The sequence below is a fragment of the Kogia breviceps genome, chromosome 15, assembly GCF_026419965.1.
Source record: "Kogia breviceps isolate mKogBre1 chromosome 15, mKogBre1 haplotype 1, whole genome shotgun sequence".
Taxonomy (NCBI): Eukaryota; Metazoa; Chordata; class Mammalia; order Artiodactyla; family Physeteridae; genus Kogia; species Kogia breviceps.
The window spans coordinates 11,790,573-11,813,815 of NC_081324.1; the positions used below are offsets into that span (position 1 = coordinate 11,790,573).

The 23,243-nt window shown below is 40.7% G+C and overlaps 1 protein-coding gene and 1 long non-coding RNA gene across 2 annotated transcripts in view; one reads left to right on the forward strand and one right to left on the reverse strand.

Moving 5' to 3' along the window:
* LOC136792636 (uncharacterized) overlaps window positions 1–22,380 on the forward strand; it is a 26,241-nt gene extending 3,861 nt beyond the window's left edge. Inside the window, exon 3 of the long non-coding RNA XR_010836708.1 lies at window positions 22,326–22,380. This is a non-coding gene — a long non-coding RNA (uncharacterized lncRNA). The remainder of the gene's footprint in view (window positions 1–22,325) is intronic.
* On the reverse strand, window positions 1,053–15,690 carry LOC131742916 (serpin B10). Its single transcript, XM_067014434.1, is given in 8 exon segments — window positions 1,053–1,457; window positions 3,567–3,722; window positions 6,493–6,635; window positions 10,831–10,948; window positions 12,817–12,954; window positions 13,405–13,473; window positions 15,522–15,605; window positions 15,607–15,690. Coding segments are annotated over 8 exon segments (1,197 nt in total).
* Window positions 22,381–23,243: the final 863 nt, after the last annotated feature.

Genomic DNA, 23,243 nt, shown 5'->3' on the forward strand with positions numbered 1-23,243 from the left:
TTTAAAAATAGCAGAAAAGGGGGATTTAATTTTACAGTGGTAATTTATGAACCATCAGAGTAATAGTCTTGAGAAAATTCTTGTTTATCACTATATCACCTCTAAAAAGATTTTTTTCATCACTAAATGATGCGTGTGAAAATAAGTGACAATGAAAATAGTGACCAGGTAGTTCAAGCATTTTAAGGCATTCAATTGAATAACCAAACTTCTGAAATGTAAATAAAAGTCACATTAAGATAAAATGTTAAACCTAAATGTCCATAGACAGATGAATGAATAAAGAAGATGTGGCACATATATACAATGGAATAGTACTCAGCCACAAAAAGCAACAAAGTTGAATTATTTGTAATGAGGTGAATGGACCTAGTATCTGTCACACAGAGTGAAGTAAGTCAGAAAGAGAAAGACAAATACCGTATGTTAACACATACATATGGAATCTAAAAGACGTACTGATGAACCTAGTGGCAGGGCAGGAATAAAGACACAAACGTAGATAATGGACTTGAGGACACGGGGAGGGGGAAGGGTAAGCTGGGATGAAGTGAGAGAGTGGCATGGACATATATACACTACCAAACGTAAAATAGATAGCTAGTGGGAAGCAGCCGCATAGCACAGGGAGATCAGCTCGGTGGTTTGTGACCACCTAGAGGGGTGGGATATGGAGGGTGGGAGGGAGACGCAAGAGGGAGGGGATATGGGGATATATGTACATGTATACATATAGCTGATGCACTTTGTTGTACAGCAGAAACTAACACCGCGTTGTAAAGCATTTATACTCCAATAAAGATGTAAAAAATAGTAAAACTGAATGTCAGAAAGCAAAAAAAGAAAGTTAAAAAAGTTAAATTTGCCATTCTCTCTAGCTATATAGGCATGATAGGATCACTAAAATATATTATTTCAAGATAATTTTGCTAATATTTATATGTTAAAAAGAGGTAGGCTATAAGCTGGTTTTTATTATAATTGTGTTTTTCCATCATATGTGTATTTTTCACACTGTACGATGCTCTTGTTTGATGAGAGAGATGCAGGGTTTAAGGGGAGCAGAACCTCCTGTAAAATAGAATGCTGTTGGTTTTGTTGTGCCTGATGAAGAAGAGGAATGGGTGGTCTGCATTGAATTCAATGGAGGGGAGTTTAATTCGAAAACTCACCTCACTCCCAGTACCAGCTGCGGCCTCTGTACCTTGTTCATTTATTTCCACAAAAGACTTATGGAACACATTGGACAGAAATAGGTTTCTCTCCGTGGACATTCCTGAGAAGTCAGCTTTGCTCTGGCTAAAGGCATCACTCATCCCCATGCTGCCCAGGCTTGACTTGAGATCATAAGTCTCTTCCAGCTTGAACTTGGGGAGATGCAGCTGCACCTCACACAACTGCATCATGTCTGCGCTGGTCCACTCACTCAACTTCTCATAGGTGATGGCTTTTTCCAGCTACCGTTTGGAGCCAAGAAAGAAAGAGTCAGTAATTTCAAAGTGGAGGGAGAACTATTCGTTGAGTGAGACCTTTAGATATTATATAAATGAATTAGAGTCACTCCTATTACCAAAAGTAACAAAACACACACATTTGGAAATTATTTGTTTATAATGAGATCCTCCACACATCCTTGATACAATCATTTTGCAGATGAATAGTTCTCAGGATACAGGTTTTCTAGATAGATTAGACCTTTATCCGAAATGGAAGTACTTCTATGATAATATTCAAGACATCAACTACACATGCAAATACATCAATATAAATAAATATACACTTAGGTGTTGTCAACACAAAAGCATATACTCTAGGACATGTTGTATGCCAGGGCACAAAAAAAACTTTAGTTTTATTAACATAGTAGACAATTCCTTGAAAACAAAATCTGAGACAAAATGTCTATAGTCTGTACACGCCAATATGAAACTAGTAACTAAACTACGAAAAAAAAAAGGAAAGAAAAACAAAGAAGGGAAAATCCTCCAATCTTAAGAGTTATGACTTTTTTTTTTTTTAATCTTTTGGCCACGCTGCTTGGTACGTGTGATCTTAGCTCTCCGATCAGGGATCAAGCCCACGCTCTCTGCACTGGAAGCGCAGAGTCTTAACCACTGGACCACCAGGGAATTCCCAAGAGTAATGACATTTTTAATAGCGGTTTTGAGGGTGCTTTTTCTCTTCTTTATATTTAAAAATTTTTTAAACAATAAATATATACACATAGCGTACATATATATATAAACAATGTTTGATTTTTTAAATAACATTTGTTTCAAAGTACATGCTTTTGCTACTTTAAGAGCTTTCTAGATCCAAGTATTGCTATCAGTGACATATTTGTAAATTATGTTCAGTAAGTGACAATATCTTCAGGTCAGGAACCTGCACTTTTAAAAAGAAAGGCTTATCTTTTAAGGGTGTAATTCTAATGGTTTAGTATTCACACTTGGTCTTATTTCTACTATCCTCTCCAGTTTCACAAATTTTATGACACTATTTAGAAATCTTTCTACACACTAGTAGGGTGGTGGAAACAAAGTATCTGGCACACAAGAAATTAGGCACAGTGTAAAGAACGACAGAACACTTATTGCATGAGAAACTAGTGTTCAGTTTAGACATGCGAAATTGCACAGAAATGTGGCAAAACCAAAGTCAGGCTTAAGAGAAGTTTAACAGATGAACAACTTAAATAATACTTGAAGATGCACTGATACAGACTATATCTCCTGAAGAGTGTTAACTTGATACAAAATGTTTTAGAATCCATTTAAAGTTTTGTTTTTTGGGTTTGTTTTTTTTTTTTTTTTTTTTTTTTTTTGGCGGGACGTGGGCCTCTCACTGCTGTGGCCTCTCCCGTTGCGGAGCACAGGCTCCGGACGCGCGGGCTCAGCAGCCACGGCTCACGGGCCCAGCAGCTCCGCGGCACGTGGGATCTTCCCGGACCGGGGCGTGAACCCATGTCCCCTGCAACGGCAGGCGGACTCTCAACCACTGTGCCAGCAGGGAAGCCCCATTAAATATTTTTAACCATATGTCTAAGGCTACATTAATGCAAGTGGTTAAAAAATTAATTAGGTAAGTCCTATCGGAAGGAGAAGAAAGACCTATATTAACTGAAAGATTGTTATGATCAATCCACACAGCTTTGTGACTGACAATAAATATCTCTACCTGTTGTTTGTGTGGTTGTTTGTGTGACTACCCTATGCTAAAGGTGTCTATAGATTACTTAACCTTCCTGAGGGATAGTAATATCAACCTGACAAAGTTTTGTAAAGCTTAAATGATGTAAAAATACAGTACCTAGGGCTCAGGGTACGTTGGTTGCCTTCCTCTGCAGAAATTAAAGAAGTGGGAGATCATGTCTTTATGTTTTTCCCAGGAGGGATAAACACTAGAACCCTCTTCATGTCAGGCAGACCGATGTCTTTCTTTAAAGTTTTTCTCCGTACAAATAAATGTATATGCAAAACAGACACAGACTCACAGATATGGAAAACAAACTTGTTACCAAATGGGAGAGGAGAGAAGGTAAAGGATGAATAGGCTGATCTCTTTACCCCATCCAGCCCACTTTTGTCTTCCGGCAGTAGTATGAGGAGGCTGAAGTCACGGCTCTCATAGAAGAGTTGAAGGCCTATGGCTTGTGGCTTTTCTATGTAAAATACTTGAAGTTTTTCTTTCATGGACATCATCTGCACTGGTTTGCTTGCAGTCTGCAGAATATATGTAGCAAAATCACTGGGGAGGTGTTCCACCAAATCCTTAATTCTTTAGCATCATTAGTTCCCAGTAGTCTGGGACACTAGCAAAGCTAGTGATCCTCTGCTAAATGCTGAATAAAATTATTCAAACCTTGTTTTCTGGAAATACGTGTTCTACTGGATAACATCATCGATAAATGATGTGGGAGTTTCTTTCTCTGACACTGCTACGGCATCCTCTATAAATCATGGCAAGCTGGATTCTACCAAACACTTAAAATAGTCTTATGCAAACTATGTAAATGCCAATGATTCAGAAACTGAGTAAGGTGAATTTCACACACAAACATTTGTGTTTTTTGTTTCTGTGTGAAGTATTTTAGTATCATAAAACCGAAATTCACTAAGAGAATGAAAAGACAAGCAATAAACTAGGAGATAAGAGTTTCAAAACACATAATTGATAAAGGACCTGTATCCAAAATTTGAAAAGAACTCTTAAAACTCAACAATTATAAGGCAAAGAACCCAATTTTAAAAACAGGTGAAAGATCTGAACTGATACCAAAGGCAGAAGACCTACAGCATATGAAAAGATGTTCAATCTTATGTCCTTAGGGAATTGCAAATTAAAACAGTGAAGATACTACAGATCTAATAGAATGGCTAAAAGTTCAAAACACTGATAACATAAACTTCTAGCGAGGGTGGAACTGACATTCTCTGCCAGTGAGAATGCAAAATGGAAGCCACATTGGATGACAGTACGGTGGTTTCTTACAAAGCTAAATACAGTCTTACCATGTGATCCAGCAACTGTGCTCCTGGGTAATTACCAAAATGAGTTAAAAACATGTCCACACAAAATCTTGCATGCAAATGTTTATAGCAGCTTTAATCATAATTGCTACAAACTGGAAGCAACCAAAATGCCCTTCAGTAAGGTGAATGGATAAACAAACGGCTGCGTCCATACAATGGAATAGTATTCTGCAACAAAGTGAAATGATCTCTCAAGCCATAAAAAGGCACGGAGGAACTTTAAATACATATCGCTAAATGGAAGAAGACAGTCTGAAAAGGCTACATACTATGCAATTCTGATTATACGGCATTCTGAAAAAAGCAAAACTATAGAGACCGTAAGATGATCAGTGGTTGCCAGGGATTTAGAGGGAGGGATGAATGTTTGGAGCACAGGGCATTTTTAGGACAATGAAAGTGTTCTGTATGATACTGTAATGGTAGATACATGACATTATGAATTTTTAGTAAGGCCAATGGTGAAACAAAAGCAAAACCCTGCAATTCAGACGTTGTAGACATATGTTATTTATCCATTCTATGTGGAGCTAAATGTCCATCACAAAATCCTACTGTTCTGCTAAGGTAGTGGCCATGTGACCAGGGCTGTTCATTCAGGATACTCTGTGATACAGTGATTGTCTCAAGGAGAAGCATATGAACAACACAAACCAGAGGGCTCTTTGGGTCTTTGGAAGCATTCTGTTAGAGCTAGCAGCCAAGACTTTGTCTATGTAGTAGGGTTGCGAAGCTAGAATATGGGGCTGTCATATTCCCTGGTCATATGGATCAATTCCATCTTTAGTATTAGAGAATGAAGGCATAAAGGAGGGGTCAGGGGTGGGGCAGAGAAAATGGATTATGTTTGAGATTCAAAGATCCCACTCCCAGACTTCCCAGTTCCTCTTAGTTGCATAAGCTAATGCTAACACAATGCCCATTTGACTGGAGCTAGTTTGGAATGCTTTTCTATCACTTGCATCTGAAAATTCCTGGTGAATATATTAAGCCAAGTAACTATCCAGATCATTTCTAGTTAGCCTATTGGGTTATGTGTTCAGTTCCTTCCCCATCTTTACCCCACTGATTATCTGAAAACCGCCTACTGCACACAGCCGTGTGGTTTTAGCAGTAGGGCCTCAGCAGCACTGTTTATGTGAGATGATCCACCCCAGGACCAAAAAATGTTAACAATCTTTGGCCAATCGGTTCCTTTCCTAGGAATTTGGAATGAGACATATCAGACTGGTCTGTAGAATGGAGATGTGGGTAGCCATGTTTTGCCTTTGTGGACTGGGACGCAGAGGAAGTCAGACTTCAGTCTGAGAGAAGAATGATGGGAGAAACAGAGTTGGAAAGATAGAGAATGAATCCTGACAACATTTGAATCCTTGTTTCCACTCAAGTCCCAAGACCCAGCCACATTCCAGCCTTTAGGCATATCTGTCAGCTTCCATTAGTCTCCTTTGTTGCTGAAGTAATCAAAAACAAGTGTGCTGTGTCCTAACACAGAAGGAAACATTAACGAAAGAAATAAGATTTTAAAATGTTATTTCTTTTTCTTATGGAAGGGTAAGAGTTTGGTACATGGTAGTACTGGCTTAATAGAACAAGAATAGAACTAGTAAGCGAAGAGTTTGGGGTTATGGTCCTGGTAGCCTTCTAACTTAAGCATGGCTCTAGTCACTTAACCATGCTGCATTTCTAACCTGGGAAGTAAATGTAATAACTACCTTACCTACTCTACCATAGTTGCAGCAAGGACTGAGTAATAAAATATGTGAATAGTCTATTTTCAGAGAAAAAATAATGAAAGAGGAATTTGCAGGTAGGATGGAACTGGGGTTTTTAGCAGTCATCCCTGCCCTAGTAAGAGCCATAGTTTACAGGAACATAGAGTCAGAGAGAATAAATTTAAAATAGAATTCCCTTTGCAATGCCATGTAAAAATTCATACTGGTTATTAACAGGTTCCTACCTTGTTTATTCTGAAAGGCTTTTCTGTGGTATTTTGGACCAAGAATTGATGTTCCTACATTCTTTTAAAGTAAAGGGCATTTACCAGAACCATTCTGGTTGCAGAATTCACAGCATCATCAGGTAGGAGATTCAGGATTTTTCCTAAAAGAGCAAAAGGACAGATTTCAAATGATGTAGTTACATCCTGGTGAAATGCCATACATAAATATGATGATTATGAAATACCATTAAATGATAACATCTTGTATCCATGAATGATCCAAGCCAGGAAGTTAGTATTGATAGAATATTATTAACAGATCCTATTTAAATTTCATCTGTTGTTCCAATAAAGTCCTTTTCTTCCTGGACCAGAAATCAATCCAAGAGCTCCAGTTGCATTTAGTTGTCGTTTCCTTTTAGTCACCTTTACTCTTTTTTTTTTTTTTTTTTTTTTTTTTTGTGGTACGCGGGCCTCTCACTGTTGTGGCCTCTCCCGCTGCGGAGCACAGGCTCCGGACGCGCAGGCCCAGCGGCCATGGCTCACGGGCCCAGCCGCTCCGCGGCATGTGGGATCTTCCCGGACCGGGGCACGAACCCGCGTCCCCTGCATCGGCAGGCGGACTCCCAACCACTGCGCCACCAGGGAAGCCCACCTTTAGTCTTTTTCTTTCATTCCTCATTCATTCTTTGTCTTTCATGTTCCTCATTCATTCGTTGTCTTTCATGACCTTGATACTTTTGAAAAATACTTGTAGAACCCTCAATTCTCAGTTCAAGTTTGTCTGATGCTTACTCAAGGTAATATTTCGGTTATAAATTTTTGTGAGAATATTACTTTTGTGGGCTGAATTGTGTCATCCAAAAAGATATGTTAAATTCTAACCTCCAGTCCCTGTGACTGTGAGGATCTCATTTCGAAATAGAGTCTTTGCAGACGCAGTCAAGTTAAAATGAAGTCATACTGGATAAGGGTGGGCTCTAATTCAATGACTGGTGTTCTTATAAGAGGAGAGAAATTTGGACACAGACACACAGAGTGTGAAAACACGGAGACATAGGAGAGACGAAGAAGAAAGTTCTGTATCAACAGAGGCAGAGATTGGAGAGATGTGTCTACAAGCCAAGGATAGCCAATAACCATCAGCGACTAGGAGACAGGCATGGAACGGTTTCTTCCCTGAAGCTTTCCAAGGGAGCAAGGCCCTGCTAACACCTTCGCTTCAGACTTGCAGCTTCCAGAACTATGAGAGAACATATTTCTATTGGTTTAAACCACACAGTTTGTGGTAAGTTGTTATGGCAGCCCTAGGATTTATGGCACGTTTCTATCATCACAGGAAGATCCGGACAGCTCTGTAATCTAGAGTAATCAGCAGTCCCCAAAGTTTTTGGCACCAAGGACCGGTTTTGTGGAAGACAGTTTTTGCAAGGACCAGGGCTGGGAGTGGGGGTGGGCGGGCGGGGATGGCTCAGGCGGTAATGAGAGCACGGGGAGCGATGGGAAGTGGCGGGTGAAGCTTTGCTCGCCTGCCCGCAGCTCACCTCCTGCGGTGCGTCCGGGTTCCTAACGGGCCCAGGCCCCGGGGGTTGGGGACCCCTGATCTAGAGAGATGGATCCTGTCATGCTCCTTGAGTGTGTCAGCCCGTGCGGGCGAAGCACGGCAAAGATCTTTATGCAAACCGAGCTTATGCCGCGTCGGACGATGGCTCTCCACTCAGCTCAGAAAGGCTTTGCCGGGGCGAAAGGTAGCAGATGAGTTGCTCCCCGCCTTCCTGTCTGTAGGGTCCCCACCTGTCTCCCAGAGAACAGAGTGGGCACTGGGTAGCAATTTGAGAGCTGAGATTTAGTTCAGCTCCAGCACTATTCTTGCTCCTACTTCTACATTGAGTTTGTGTTGTATGTTACAGTGTGCTTTCGCTTATACAATCACATTTGGTCCTCACGTGAACTGGGAGTGCAAGTAATTCCTTTCTGTAAATGCTAGCTAGTCTGTAGTTCTCGGAACAGACTTACTTTTAGATGAATCCAAATCAGGCATCAATTAAGGTTAATGGTCACTCTTGCCTCACCATGGCTTCTGAGTCACTAGTCCAGTGAAAAAGGAACTGAGAATTTAGGGCTGCCAACGTCCTCAATTCACTTCAATAAACATTGCTCTGAATAGCTACTATGAGCAGGGCTGTTATCTGTTAGTGATGCAAAGCAGAAACTCAAATAAGGTAGTATTACCCCGCTTGGGGTCCTTGAGTTTAGTGGGGGAGGCAGGGACTTCAACAGTTAATTTCAATAACAACGTGGTAAGTGTCAAGGTAAAGGTTCCCACAGGGGGCTTTTGGAGCAACGAGGAAGGCTCTCAGCTCAGCCTGGGAGCCAGGGGAGGACAATATGCCCGAGGGAAGCCCTGCGATGTTAACCAGTGGCCGGGAAGGGGCTGGGAGTGACAGGGGAGGGGGACCGTGTTTTGAATCGAAGGGACACATGAGCAAATGCGTGGGGTCGTGAGGCAGCACAGGGAGTTCCGGGGACTCTGTGCCACTTAGAATTCCTGAGTATCAACTCTGAGTCAGAGAACGACAAGAGTTGAAGTGGAGAGACAGACAAGACTTCACGGTCCTGTTGGACCTTCTATGTCAGTTCAGGCAGCTCGTATTCATCCTGTAGGACGTGAGGCACCACGATGGATGTTGAGCACGTGGTCCACTTGGTGGAATTCACATTTTAGGGAGGTCATTCTGATGGCTGCATGGCGGTGGCCTTTGAGGGGAGCAAGATGAGAAACACATTATTGCATCAACGCAGATAAATGCTGGCAAAGCCGAGAGCAGAGGAGGAAGAGATTGGAAAGGAAAGATGAACTCAGAAACGTGCAGGAAGAGGCAAAGGAAAGGGGAGGATTTAGAGTATCTCTCAGACTTCTGATCTGGGCAAGTGTGTGGTAGCCACCCATCCACCGGGATGGAGAAACGAGGGCATGGCGAGGACAAGGCGTGGCTAAGCCGTTCTGAATATGACTTCAGCATGTCGAGTTAAAAGTATGTGGGACCCTCTGCAAGCATATCTGGCAGGAATATACAAGTGACTCTGAAGTCTGGGGAGAGGGCGATTACCTAAACCTTCCATGTTTGTTGCTGCAAAGCAAAGGCTTAATCATTAATATTCATCAGCGAGGACACCTTTGGTGTTTCTTTGTGAGATATAATGGACCATCAACGGTCATATCGATTGTGAAAAGGCGGCGTGGAATATTGCAATGAGCTCAAACTTCAGAGCTAAACTGACTTAGATTTCAGTCCTATTTCTGAAGCTTTAAATTATCTGATCTTGGTAACAACTTCTCAAAAGCCTCAGCGTCCTCATTTCTAAAATAAGGATCATAATAAAAAAAACTGCGAAATCACCTATGAGAATCCCTCTATTATTCCCTTTTTAGAAATAGAATGCTTAAATTTTAGGTAGCATGTGGCTACCCAGCTAAAAACTACATTTTAAAGACCTTTATTACAGCAAGTCTGGGCAACCGACTATTCCGGTTTGCCTAGGACTGAGACGTCTTCAGATACTAAGGCCAGGAAAGTCCCAGGCAAACTAGAACAAGTTGGTCACCAGAACATAACATGTGCCATGTATCCAAATTTGAGATATGAGTGGAACTGGTGTGTGAAAGTTTCAGGGCATCCCCTTAAAAGCAGAGAGGCTTTACTTCCCCTATTTCCTGCTGACTGTAAAACTGAGAAATGTAAGAATCACCTTAGACAAATATAAAAGCCATGTCTTGAGGATGGCAGAGCTAACCCACTAGTCTGGGTCTCTGGATGGCTTCATGGAACAGAATGCTTATCTACCTTGTGACTATTAGGTCAGAGATAAACTTCTATCTTATTATTAAGATCGTGTATTTTGGGTCTCTTTGTTACAAGAGCTCAGCCCATACTCTAAGCTAATATATGACCTATTTTGAAAATTACTTAAGATTATATAGTACATTTACTGCCCCATTTTAATTGTTCATCAGCAGCTATTTTTCTTTAGAAACCACAAGTGCAACAGTATTCCAAAATTCCGTTTTTGCATTTGTCTGCCTTTTATCCCTGGAGTCCTCCTTGGAATTAGTGGAATCTCATCATTTTCTTGTCTACTTGGTAAAATGGTTGTCTTTTGTGTTTTGGATAAGACTCATTGCAAAAGCTATAAATCAAAAATGATGGGCATGAATAAAACAAATGTTTTGAGTATTTAGAACGTGTCCACAGTTCTATTTAAGAAATGCCTATACTTACACATAACACAAATTCAAAATAATAAAGCGATACTTGGAGAAAGCACACTGCTGAGAGTACCTTGTAGAAGGCTTACCTTCAGTCTGGCTTTCAACCCAAGAGTTGATCTCCTTTCTGATTTGGTCAGAAGCTTCCATAAAGTTCACAGACTGTGGCTCTGCGCCAAAGTATGTTTGCATGTCTTGTAAATATTTCTGGAAGAAATAGGTAAAATCTCCTTTTGTAGAATTTTTCCAGAATCGATAAACAAGTCTATTTAGATTATCCAAAATAAATAAATAAATAAAGCCCAGCTAGATGGACAATTGCAAACTCCCACCCCATTGCTCCCCTCAATCTTTCCACACTCCGGCTTTGGTTAAAAACTAAACACCGCCCTGTGTGAACTTAGCCATGCAGAGCCGCAGGTATGGAAGGAAGGCCCGTCTCCCACAGCTCTGGAGCCTCCACATCTTTGTCTGTTTTTCTTCGTCCTTGGGAAATGGGGCTGGGCTGAAAAGGAGGACCATTCTAGGAATCCCAGGAGCGACTCCAGCTAAGGAGTACTGGGAGTTGTACTTGGCTTTCTGTGGCAGAGATGGGGCCAGATTGAGAACCCGGGGTCTGGCAGCTGCCGGTTTATGGACTCTAAACACCCAAGAGCCCGGGGAGGGCTTCTGAGGGAAACTATGGGCTGCCATGAAAACCGATTTCCAAGACCGGTCAAAGGTTTCGTCAGGTATTCTAAGGGAAAAAGCAGGCTTCTTCCTTCTGGCTGTTGATGGTCCCCTCCGGGGCCATCGTCCTAAGTGGGCTATAACCGAGGTTGCTGCTTAGGAGGGCACCTGCCTTGAAACATAATTTATTCCCCAGGGCAGCTGTGGAATTCCTTCAGTTTATTACTTTATGGAGGAATTGTGTGCAGTTAAAAAGGGTTGAGTTAATTCAGCTGCCAGGCAGTGGTTTGGAGATTATGAAGTCTACATTCTGTACAATTTATAATCCAGTAAAAAGAAAACGTAAACATTCTCAAGGTACCTATTCCTTGTCTTGACTTGTGGGTTCTGATCAACCTCTCTGTGCACAGCTAGGGCTTGTGGATATTTTAAAGACATACCATTTTATATCTCTGTGTGCTGCTTTTTACCAAGTGCCCACCCGGCTCAATCATGTCTCCTACTTATGAATCAAACCCGAGTGCATGAGACTACCAGTAATAAAAAGGTCTTTAAGACTTCACTTGGCTGCTTTTTTGCCTTTAGTGATAGCAAAGCCCGAGTTCTGAGCTCCCCGGAATTCACTGGGTATGGGCAGGGATAACACTGCTTGAAATCACAAGATAGCTTGACTTTTCCTGTTGCTATCCCTCTCCCTATTCAATTTCCTTACTCCTTACCCAGTGGGTACCTGGGTCCTCTGGCTTTCTTCTGAAGTGTGCCAAAGGATGTGATGGACAAACATGAAAGAAGTAAATGCTTGGCTTGGTTTGGAGTTGACCCCTCGGAGGAGCCCTTGCATCTGAACTGAGGATGGAGTCATGGTCTGTACTGTGAGTGTCTCAACCATCAGAGCAGAGGAGAAGTTGATTCAGTTCCATGTTAAGAATCTTTCTTAAAGTGTCTGAAGTCAAGATGTGAAGTGACTTACCTGATCCCAAAGTCAACTTTGCTCTTGAGGGCACAGTCTCCTGCCACACTCCTATGACCACACCACCCTCTGCTCCTTCAGACTCGCCATATCGAGTTATTCTACATCCTTTGCTCTGTTTCCCATGAGACAAATGTTGGCCCAGGGATTATATAAACCACATTTCTGTGAGCCTTCATGGATTGTTCCTGGGGTGTACCCCTTTATTCTGGGCATAAAGATCTGACCACCAGATTTGGTTTGAAATATGTTATTGGTTTCCCTTACAACTTGACACATTGGTCAGGCTAAATGATTGTTTATCGGAAATGCTGACCACATACTCCATATACATTAAGATTGTCCCTGGGATCCCTGAAGAAAAGTACAAAGCGTTTATTGATTGATCTCATGTGACTCTTTTCCCATCAGCTTGAAATAAGATGTTTCCACTTACATTGTGAAATGGATACGTTTTCTCCCCATAGATCCTGTTGGCTGTTTTAAGTATGCAAGCATTGCTGGGATTGTTGATTTCTGAGATAAGTGTCTGGAAATTAGAGTGTATTTCTTCAGCCTTGCCTACGTTGAATTCCTTTAAAAGAAAATAAATTGGTCAAATAAAAATGTTGAACAAGAACTACGTGTATACGAACAACTTATAGTAAATGAAATGATTTAAAGTTTACGAACAAAGGCCAAAATCGACTGCATGGTAGATAAAAAAATGTTCTCTTTAGTATTATTAGTGCAAGAATGTAATAGCTGTTGGGACATCATTTTCTTCACACTTAGTTTGCAGAAGTAAGAACAATGTTGAAAGTAGAGTAGTTTTGAAGGAGAAGGAAAGGAAGAGATAAGGGAAAAGAATATTACCCTTCCAAAAAGTGTAGACATTCTGCACTCTAAAAAATTTCCCATAATTTTAACATATATTTTAAAGAAAAGTTACCTATTAAAGGTTGCTTAATTTAGCCACTAAAATACATGTGCCAAAAGTGCTTTATCCTTAATTATCAAATAGATATTGAAATATAAGATGTACCATTTTCCTTTTCTTTTCAAAACTGTCAGGACAAGATTTGCTGTCCTGGTCTCTGCTAAACTGAAGAACCTGTAATTTCTTTTTTTTTTTTTTTTTTTTTTTTTTTTTTTGCGGTATGCGGGCCTCTCATTGTTGTGGCCTCTCCCGTTGCGGAGCACAGGCTCCAGACACGCAGGCCTAGCGGCCATGGCTCACAGGCTTAGTTGCTCCGCGGCATGTGGGATCTTCCCGGACCAGGGCACGAACCCGTGTCTCCTGCATCGGCAGGCGGATTCTCAACCGCTGCGCCACCAGGGAAGCCCTGTAATTTCAATAAAAAGGCAATACGTGAGTGCACTTCGCAGAGATGTAATCATATGAAATACACATCAGCAACTACAAGCCATTTGTTCCTATAGATACAAAACATATAATTAATGAACCAAGGGAGGTCTGATTTGACTTAAATGGTGAGTTACCTGACCTAGTAAGCGTAAGTCAAGAGCTGCTTTTAAATAAATTTTTAAGTTGAATTTAAGTTGCTAGTCTCTTTATTTTAATACTTTTTATGAGACGTTGAGGATAATGTTGGGACTAGCCTTAGAGGAAAAATTCTCATGTTTTCTGAGTTTCATTTTTATCTATGATTGTTTTGAAAAGAAGCCTAGCTATTCAACTGAGACCATCACTTAGGTAATTTGAGCAAATGCCCCAGTTATCTGGAAAATTCAGGAATTTTAGTTGTTTTTTCTACGTAAGCACTTCAGTTTGCACTGCCTACCACCGTCTGACATATGGAGATAGAGTCATTCTCTTCACACCAGCAATTCATGTGAAAGGTCACAGGAAGGATGTGGACACTGTGTTTCCCCTGAGAAAACAAAGTGATAATTCCATCTCCTGCATGCATCCTGGACCCAGCTTACAGAAAGGAATAAAGTCTATTTTACCAAAGTTTGTGCTGACACACGGTGACAGACAGGAACCACTTGCCATAGGAAAAAAAGGGGAGGTCCCTAAGCAACTCATTAGTCTCAATTTCAAACTGAAGCTGTTACTATTTCAGTGACATTGAAATAAAACAAGGGTAAGCAACACCCAGCAATATATGTATATGGAGGGGAAGCAAATTGACGTTTATCTAAGATTAAGTCTATCACATTCATAGTTCAACCTTTTAATAATGAGCCGATTATTAACTAGCTGTGAACCAGGATTTTTTTCTGTGAACCAAGATTTTGTTGTTGCTATTTTTAAACCACACAATAGCTTGTAAATTACGAGCATAAGGGGGATATCCTAGGCCCAAAGGGACAGAATATGTATTCTGCTGCCTCATTCAGAGCTTCTGGCTGTGTCCATTTCCATACTTGTCGCAGAGGCCTGCTTCTGGGTGGAAATTTTGTCACTTGGCCTTTCAATCGTTGTATGATTTAGAGCTGAATTTACTCTCTTCTATTTTTATTTTTACTTAAAACACACATATATTTATATGTTTACACATGCATAGATACAGATACACATATATGGCTATTTGAGATGTTTTGCTATGTAAGGCTACACACATACACATACACTCGCTATGACTTGAGGATGCTTACATCAAATTGATAATTGCTAATACAATAATCCTGTTTTGCTATTTTAATGCTCTTAACGGGCTCTTTAGATTCATCTAGACAACCGGGGACCAAACAAAGTAACAACCAAACAAAGCGTGAGGAACAGGATTCACTTGATTTTTCTATTTTTTTCTTCAAGAAAAGCCTTCTGAGATTAGAAAGATGATGACTAATTCTATTATTTAAAGTACGAGCCATTACTTTCTTGAAATATTTTAATAATCAAAATAAAATTGTTTTTGGTGTTGAACCAAACTCGATAACCTCATCATCTCTCCATTTGATTTTGCCAGAGAACACGGGTTCTTAAATGGTATTCCTAGAAAGAGTTTTCAAATTGATTCACTTTCTCAGACTTCTTTTTATGGTCTAGAAAATTTATTTAAGTGTGTCTTTTATTTTGGAGGAGGTGGTTGTAAAACGTGGGCTATTTGGATTTCAGGAGAGAAGTAAACAAAAGACAAGAAAAGCATTTCATTTTAAGGCAACAGAGGATGGTTGACCTTTCTCACTCACCTGGGACATTTGGGCTGCAGTGGTGCCTTTGGTGCCCAAATACACCATGGCCAAGGAGGTTGAGATGCCCCACGGAGAAAAAAAAGATATTTTTACCCTCAGCAGATTCAGCTAGCTTTTTGCTAAGCCCCAGAGCACATTGGTTGACAGATTTTGCTAGAGAGTCCATTGGGAAAATCTAAGAAAAATAAAGCAGAGTTAGAGAATATGTTAATAATCCTTTCCATTTATTGAACTTTTGTAAATGGATTTGTTGGCTTACATAATTATCTTTTAAAATTACCCTTCATTGAAATGACAAAAGAATGTATTATCCAATCTGATTATATATATATATAATATGTATATATACACTCATAAGAGCTGAATAAACTTTAGAAAAATTTGACTCCAACATTATTTTAAATATTTTAAAAATGAAGTCCAGAGAGTTTAAGAGAATTGGCTCAAGTTTCAGAGTTAGTTCACATGAGAGGACAATTGGATTCTGGTCAGTTAGCGGCTCCCTGTTGAAAATGCCAGGATATAAATGGCAGAGTAATCAGCCCAGTGACTCTTATCAACACACCACATGCCTACTGACTTTACCCAGTGAATGAGGAACGATTATACCCCTTTTCAACTTTGTACTTTTTATCACTTATCTTTCATCCATATTTTTATACTTTTTAACCTTTTTTAGTCCTTCACACCTTGACATATGATATCCCGGTTCCTTTATCCTCCTTTATTCTCTTGAAATCCAACTCTGCTTCAGATCTTCTTTTCCTTTGGAAGCTTTTTCTAAACTTTGGGGTTCACAGGAGCATGTCTTCCACCAAAGACCCATAAACTAGCTTTTGCCACCTGCGTGGAGCTTATCATACTGCTAGTTCTGTTTTCATAGATTTATATGTTTTCAACTCTAGGATAATTTCCTTGAGAGCAAAATTTTCTTACTCAGCTTTGTGTATCCAATAACACCCACCTCAGGACTTTGCACAAAATGAAAACTTACAAATACTTGTTTATTTCTTTTTTAGAGTGTTTATATTTGGGGCTCTAGCCACCACTTTTTATCTATTTAAACTTGAAATCTTTCACAGTTTAGTGGAAATATTTAGAGAGAAGTAGAGAACTCAAGACTTGCTTGCCTTTATTCTCACTCACATGAGACCCTCTGAAACCAATCTTAAGCAACAAAGGAACTCCAGCTTTCTCATTTTTAAAAATATTATATTCCACTTCTAAATTTCGAGTCTAATTACCCTGATATTTTCATTGAAGTCTTTTTAGACTGGGTCTCTATCAAAGAAATAGTGAGTTCAATCTATTGTCATTTTATAGCCAAATAATTTCTCAAGCTGATTAAATGATTAAAAATAAACCAAATTCCTAAGCCTAGAAACTCCCATTAGTGCCAATGTTGTATAGAACTTGGTCTTGCACTGATATCACCTGGCCCTCAGAGAAACCCAGAATGAGAACTTTAGAAAGGTCAGAAGATCTGTCTAGTTCAATGGTGGAATCAAGGGAGAGGCAAGTGTAGGCAAAGTTTTGGTTTCATCATGACTTGGATTAACAGTGGTACTGTTGAAATCCCTCCTAGTCATAGGCTTACACTTAAACAAACAGCATCCCAGCCTCTATCTCATCCCTAGTCACAGGTCCCACCTATTTCAGAAGCTCATGATAATCCTAGGCTAACATTATTTTATTAAAGAAGAAAAGCAAGAACCTCTACTCTTGTAGCAATTCTACACCCTCATAAAATGTTCGAAACTTGTGTATAAGTATTTCCCTTGACAGATCTGATGCTGTCTTGGAAATAACCTCCCTATTTTCTTTACAGCTATATTCATTCAAATGATGCTTTGTTTACTGCCTGTATATTAAACTTTATCTTTTAAGAACTCATGAATTCTTTCATATGGAAAATGCTTGGCTCCATGGCCAAAGCATAATCACTATGAAGGGAGGAGAGGAGAAGCTACTATTTTAAGGCCGAGGATTTTTACCTTTCTACTTATTATTTACAGTTATTCTAAAGTTTAGTTACTTGTAACAAATCCCTGAAAACAATAACTCTCTCTAATGAAAAAGCTAATTTCTGGTGGAAAGTTAATATCCAGGTATCTTCAACTTCATTAATTCTCTCATTAATATCATTAATATATCAAGTGTAGCCCAGAACATACAAGAAAAATAATTCCTGCCTTTAAAAATAAAGTATAGAAGTGCTAAGCCAGCCAGTGCTGGGTAAAATTATCCTGGCAGTGAAAAGTGCTTTCTGAAAGATGCAGAATTTGGGGATGAGATTCTGCATGAAATAATTTATCCATACAAGGGTTCGACAGTGATCTTTTCAGAAAAGACTATAAATGTCTAGATCAGAAGCCAACTATGCCCTTTTCAGAATGAACAGCTCTTTTGCAATTTTCAGAAGGTATATGGATATATCAGTTTACATACATATAAATATACATACATATGTAAAATGTGTAAAGTCTCAATCTGTAAAGGGGCTTAGCTAAAGAAATATGAAAATAAGAAAAGGATAGTATCACTCATCAACATGTCTCATCAAAGATACGCATACTCTTCACAAATCAGAGTTGGAAAGAAGCTTGGAATCCCTCTAATCAAATTGCTTCATTTTATCTGCTAGGAAACTGAGGCCCAGAGAGGTTAAATGTGCTAACATTCGCAGCTAACTAACAGCAGAGCTGTCATTGCAGTGCCGTTCTCTGGACTCTAAATACAAATGCTTTTTTTTTCTTTTTTTTTTGCGGTACGCGGGCCTCTCACTGCTGTGGCCTCTCCCGTTGCGGAGCACAGGCTCCGGACGCGCAGGCTCAGCGGCCGTGGCTCACGGGCCCAGCCTTTCCGCGCCGCGTGGGATCCTCCCGGACCGGGGCACGAACCCGTGTCCCCTGCATCGGCAGGCGGACTCTCAACCACTGCGCCACCAGGGAAGCCCTCAATACAAATGCTTTTGTCATTATACCTTACTGTCTTTAAGGTTTTATGGTAAAAGGGGGGGATTGGGTGATGAAAGAGGATGAACAGGAGGAGGAAGAAAAGAGGGAAGCTGACGAGCTGGAGGAGGGTTCTCTCCCCCTTTTCCATCGGAGGACATCCAAGGCCTCCCGACCTTCCGATGATACTGATGATATTCCCTACTTGGTGGAGTTGTACATATCAGAAAATGACCCCCTGAATCCGTAGCACTTCTGTATTTACCTAAAGCCACTTCTGAGGGAATTCGTAGTCTGGGAGGGTTTATGATGAGCATGGAGTGTACGGTTAGGGACTTAGATCATTCCAAGAAAGAGAAGAAAGCGAATGGCCCATGGAATGGTAGCCAAGACATGAAGGTGTGTGAGGGTGGGAGGGTAGACGGTCAAATCATTAGTTCCCTACATTAGAGACTAAGCTCAAATTCATGTTGCCAAGTCCACTCCTCTGAAGGGTTAGAAGGGTTAGAAGGGTTTTGGTTCAATACCCTATTTCTTTTTAGCTATGTTGACAGATACAAAGGTAGCAAATCCAAAAATGTGACTGGAGAAAACTCCATGCACAGTTTCACAATTCACGGTAAAACTATCTTTCTGACGTCTTTGGAAGTGAATGCTCTCTCCCGCTTAGCCCTCTTTCTAGTACCAACTTTGAATCAGCTCAGGGTTCAATCTCTCAGACTTGCACAGAATTCCTGGGGGCTGGCCTTCATCTATTATTTCTGTTTTGTGGGAGTCTTGATCATTTGTTCTTTAGCTAGGTACTTCAACAAAGAAAGAAAACATAAACAAACATTTTAAAACAAAGAACTATTTACAATACCTTGTTTTCTTTCACGGGGGTAGGAATTGGCAACTGGTTCCTTTAGTGAGAGACCCGTGACTGAGTTAAGTGACCTTTAACTGTAGAAATAATTTTTAAAACTTCTAGCACCACCCTTTCCTCAGCCCCACTCTCTGATTCACTTTCACAAGCCCATACACTCTTCCTTTCAACTTCATCTTGGCCAGAAGCTCCAATAAAAAGACAGAGAGATAGACAGGGTTTTGCCTGAATTACTTAATTACCCACGTTTCTCCAAGTCTGTCTGCATGTACAGACGGGAATTCTAACAAATTGTAACTCACACTTTCCTGGCTTATGTTCTCTCGAGTCTGCCAACTGGCAGGAATTCATGGTTTTCCCCAGTAGATTTATTTTTTTTCAACAGCAGAAAGTTTTAACTTAGTAGAATAGCAATGGGCTAGGAAATGGAGAATATTATTGATGAACTGTTTACTGTTAAAGTTGCTCATAAGGTACTAGGTGAAGCATCCAAGCAATGTTTCTGTTCTTCTCATTTGGGTGACGGTGTAGAGCCCCGAGCACAACTGCAACTTGTCCCGTGTCCACTGCCCCCACCCCAGGGACATGGGGTCTGGATCGACGTTTTAGACCCAGTTACCGGGTCAAATGTCGCTTCGTCACTTTCTGCTTCTCTTCCGTTTCTCCCTGTGAATGTTCCTCCTTATTTATTAAAAAGGGGAGACTGTCTATAACAGGATGCAGGGCATGGAGGAATGGTGAAGGCGGTGAAGAGAGAGAGACAGGAGGAGACAGGAGTCCAGAAGGGACTGAGGGAAAGGAGCATTATCTTTGTTAATAACGTATTTGTGTGTTTTTTCTTCACGCGGTTTCTGTTTTTCTCTTCATGGGGCACACATGGTAAAGTGGCTCCGAGTTGAATAGTTGAATGTTGATGTGGAACCCAGAGTAGAATGTTGCTTTGAATTTCACTGGGGGATGCAGCTTGTGGCTGCAAATTCCGTGCTGCCTGCCTGACATGCGCCGAACAGATGTTGTTAACCCACAGGATGCCTGCGGACTATCTTTAGCTGGACGTATCATACGGAGGCTTTAGATAGAGGGCCGTCCATCTTGACTACCCGCGCTCCACCAGAGAGTGGCTTGGGCTGCATCACCGCACGGCTCTAGTTATTGATGTTACATTTAATGCATCGATATAGATTCTGGGGAGCCAGCCAAGAAATTGTTTCATCTTCTCTAAAGACACAGACCAAGTTTTATTCATGTTTTCCCACAAACCTTCTTCAGATTGCTTTCCACTTACCTCTTGTTTAAAATCTGTATCTATTGATATATTGCTATGCTGATAAAATTTTGGTTTTGCATTATTTTGATGCCTGTTTGGAGGGGGCAGGGAAAGAGAAAGGAGTAATGGTATCCTAAGTTAACAGTATAGTAATATCAGCATAATTTTGCTTGTTTGTTCGTTTGTTGCTGTTAGTTATGGCCCGCCCTGTGAATATTTAGCAAGATGTACAGATATTACTAATGCGGATGGGGGAGTAGAAACTATATGAACGGGCCCCGGGGTGGGAGGGAGAGTTTTTGCTCTAGTCTTTTCATGATATTTGATGTTGAGACTGCATGAATTTATTAGGTATTCAAAATCTTTTAGAACCGAAAAAAGAACTCTAGGTACATCAGTATTATTCAAATAGGAATCCAGAAGAAGAGAGTAAAGAGAGTGGGGCTGAGACAGTTGAGTGGATAATGGTTTTCTTATTGAGTCTGGGTTGACATAACAGAGCACCGCTGACCGGCTGGCTTAAACAACAAGCATTCAGTTTTCACAGTTCTGGAGGCTGCAGGTCTGTATCGGGCTCTTGCTGAGGGCCATCTTCCTGGTTCACAGATGGTTGCCTACTTGTCTTTACTTGGTTGAGAGCTTTTGTTTTTTCATTTCCCTATAAGAACATTAATTACATCACAGGGACTTACCCTCATGACTAATTCTAATACTAATTACCTCCCCAAGGCCCCACCTACAAAGTCCATCACATTGGGAATTAGGTGTTCAACATATGTGTTGGGGGAACAAACATTCAGGCCATAGCAATGGCTGAGAGTTTCCCAGAAATGAAACAAGGTACAAGTTTCCAGATGGAAAACATCTCCTAATGAACAAGATAAAATTTTAAAACAGTTTAAAAATACTTTTTTTTTTTTTTTTTTTTTTTTTTGCGGTTCACGGGCCTCTCACCGTTGTGGCCTCTCCCGTTGCGGAGCACAGGCTCCGGACGCGCAGGCTCAGCTGCCGTGGCTCACGGGCCCAGCCGATCCGTGGCATGTGGGATCTTCCCGGACCGGGGCACGAACCCGTGTCCCCTGCATCGGCAGGCGGATTCTCAACCGCTGCGCCACCAGGGAAACCCTAAAAATACTCTTAATGCAATGAAATATCAAGAACATCATCAAAAACAAAAATAGAATAATTAAAACTACAAGAAGCAAGAATTATCTTGACATCAACTTTCCCATCCACAACTTTGGTGCTGGAGGATGATAAAATTGTGCACTTAAAGTGCTGAAGAATGCTTTGAACCTAGAATTCTATACTCGTGCTCTAATTCAATAATCATGGTGAAATATGAATATCTTAAGACTCACCACAATTCAGAAAGTTACTACTTATCGCATTGCTGAGTGAATTATTAAAGTACATTTAAAATATGAATCTAAAAGTAAGTAGGAGAATGCAAGGAAGAACCCCTAATTTTCAAGAACGTCTGATTTAGAGGAAACATACCACAATTCAAGCCTTAAAGAATTATGAGAATAATTTTCTGGGACTCTGTTTGACCAGCTGACAGTGAGACGGTTTTATTACTGACAAAGAAAACAATCGTTATCACTAGTATGTATTAAGTACTGTACGTGCTAAGCATTCTTTTAATTGCTTCTTCTGTATGAATTCATTTTACCATCACAGCAACCTTATGAGAAAAGCATTGTTCTCCCTAGTTTACGCTGAAAGAAAACTGAAGCACGAAGAAGCATCATTTCCCGGCTTGTGGGTAAGTGACTCATAAGTGTTAGAACTGGGATTTGGATGCAGTTAAGTCAATGTCCTGAGGTTACCTTTTTAGCCACCATGCTCCAGTAGGTCACCCATCCCTGGCTTTCATCGTAGGGACGGTGACACCCGGAATACATTTCCAGGATCCAGCCACACTTCTGCAGCCAGAATCTGCAGCCAGCTCAGCTCCCTTAAACCTCAGGTCTTCCTTCGTTCTTAGGACTTAAATTACGTTCTTCTCTGACCCACTCAAAAGCATTCAGTGCTATTTGAGGAAAACACACTTATGTAACGTTTCCCATTGTATGTTGCCCTGCTCTTGAGGCCAGTTCATCTCTACCCCTCTGAACGCTCACCTCAATCCACGAATATGACCTTGATTCTATGTCTGGACCACTAGACTTGGTGTTTATTCCTGATGTCCTTGAGGTGTGAACACAGGTGTCCCCAAAGGACTCTGACCCAAACTATTCTTTTGAATTGCTATACCTTTTGCTGCTGTGAGAAGACAGCTCTAATCCATTTTTCCCACAACTCCATCCCCCCTGCCAACATTGGAGCTCCTTGCAAGACGGTCAGCTTATTCCTTTGGCTCCTTTTTTTTAAAATTGGAGTATAATTGCTTTACAATGTTGTGTTCGTTCCTGCTGTAGAACAAAGTGAATCATCTGTATGTGTACATGTATCCCCATATCCCCTCCCTCTTGTGCCTCCCTCCCCGCCACCCCCCATCCCACCCCTCTAGGTAATCACAGAGCACTGAGCTGATCTCCCTGTGCTATACAGCAGCTTCTCCTTTGGCTCCTTTATTCTGTTTATTGTTTCTTGGTTCTCACAAATGAGCCCTGATACTTGATCCCTGA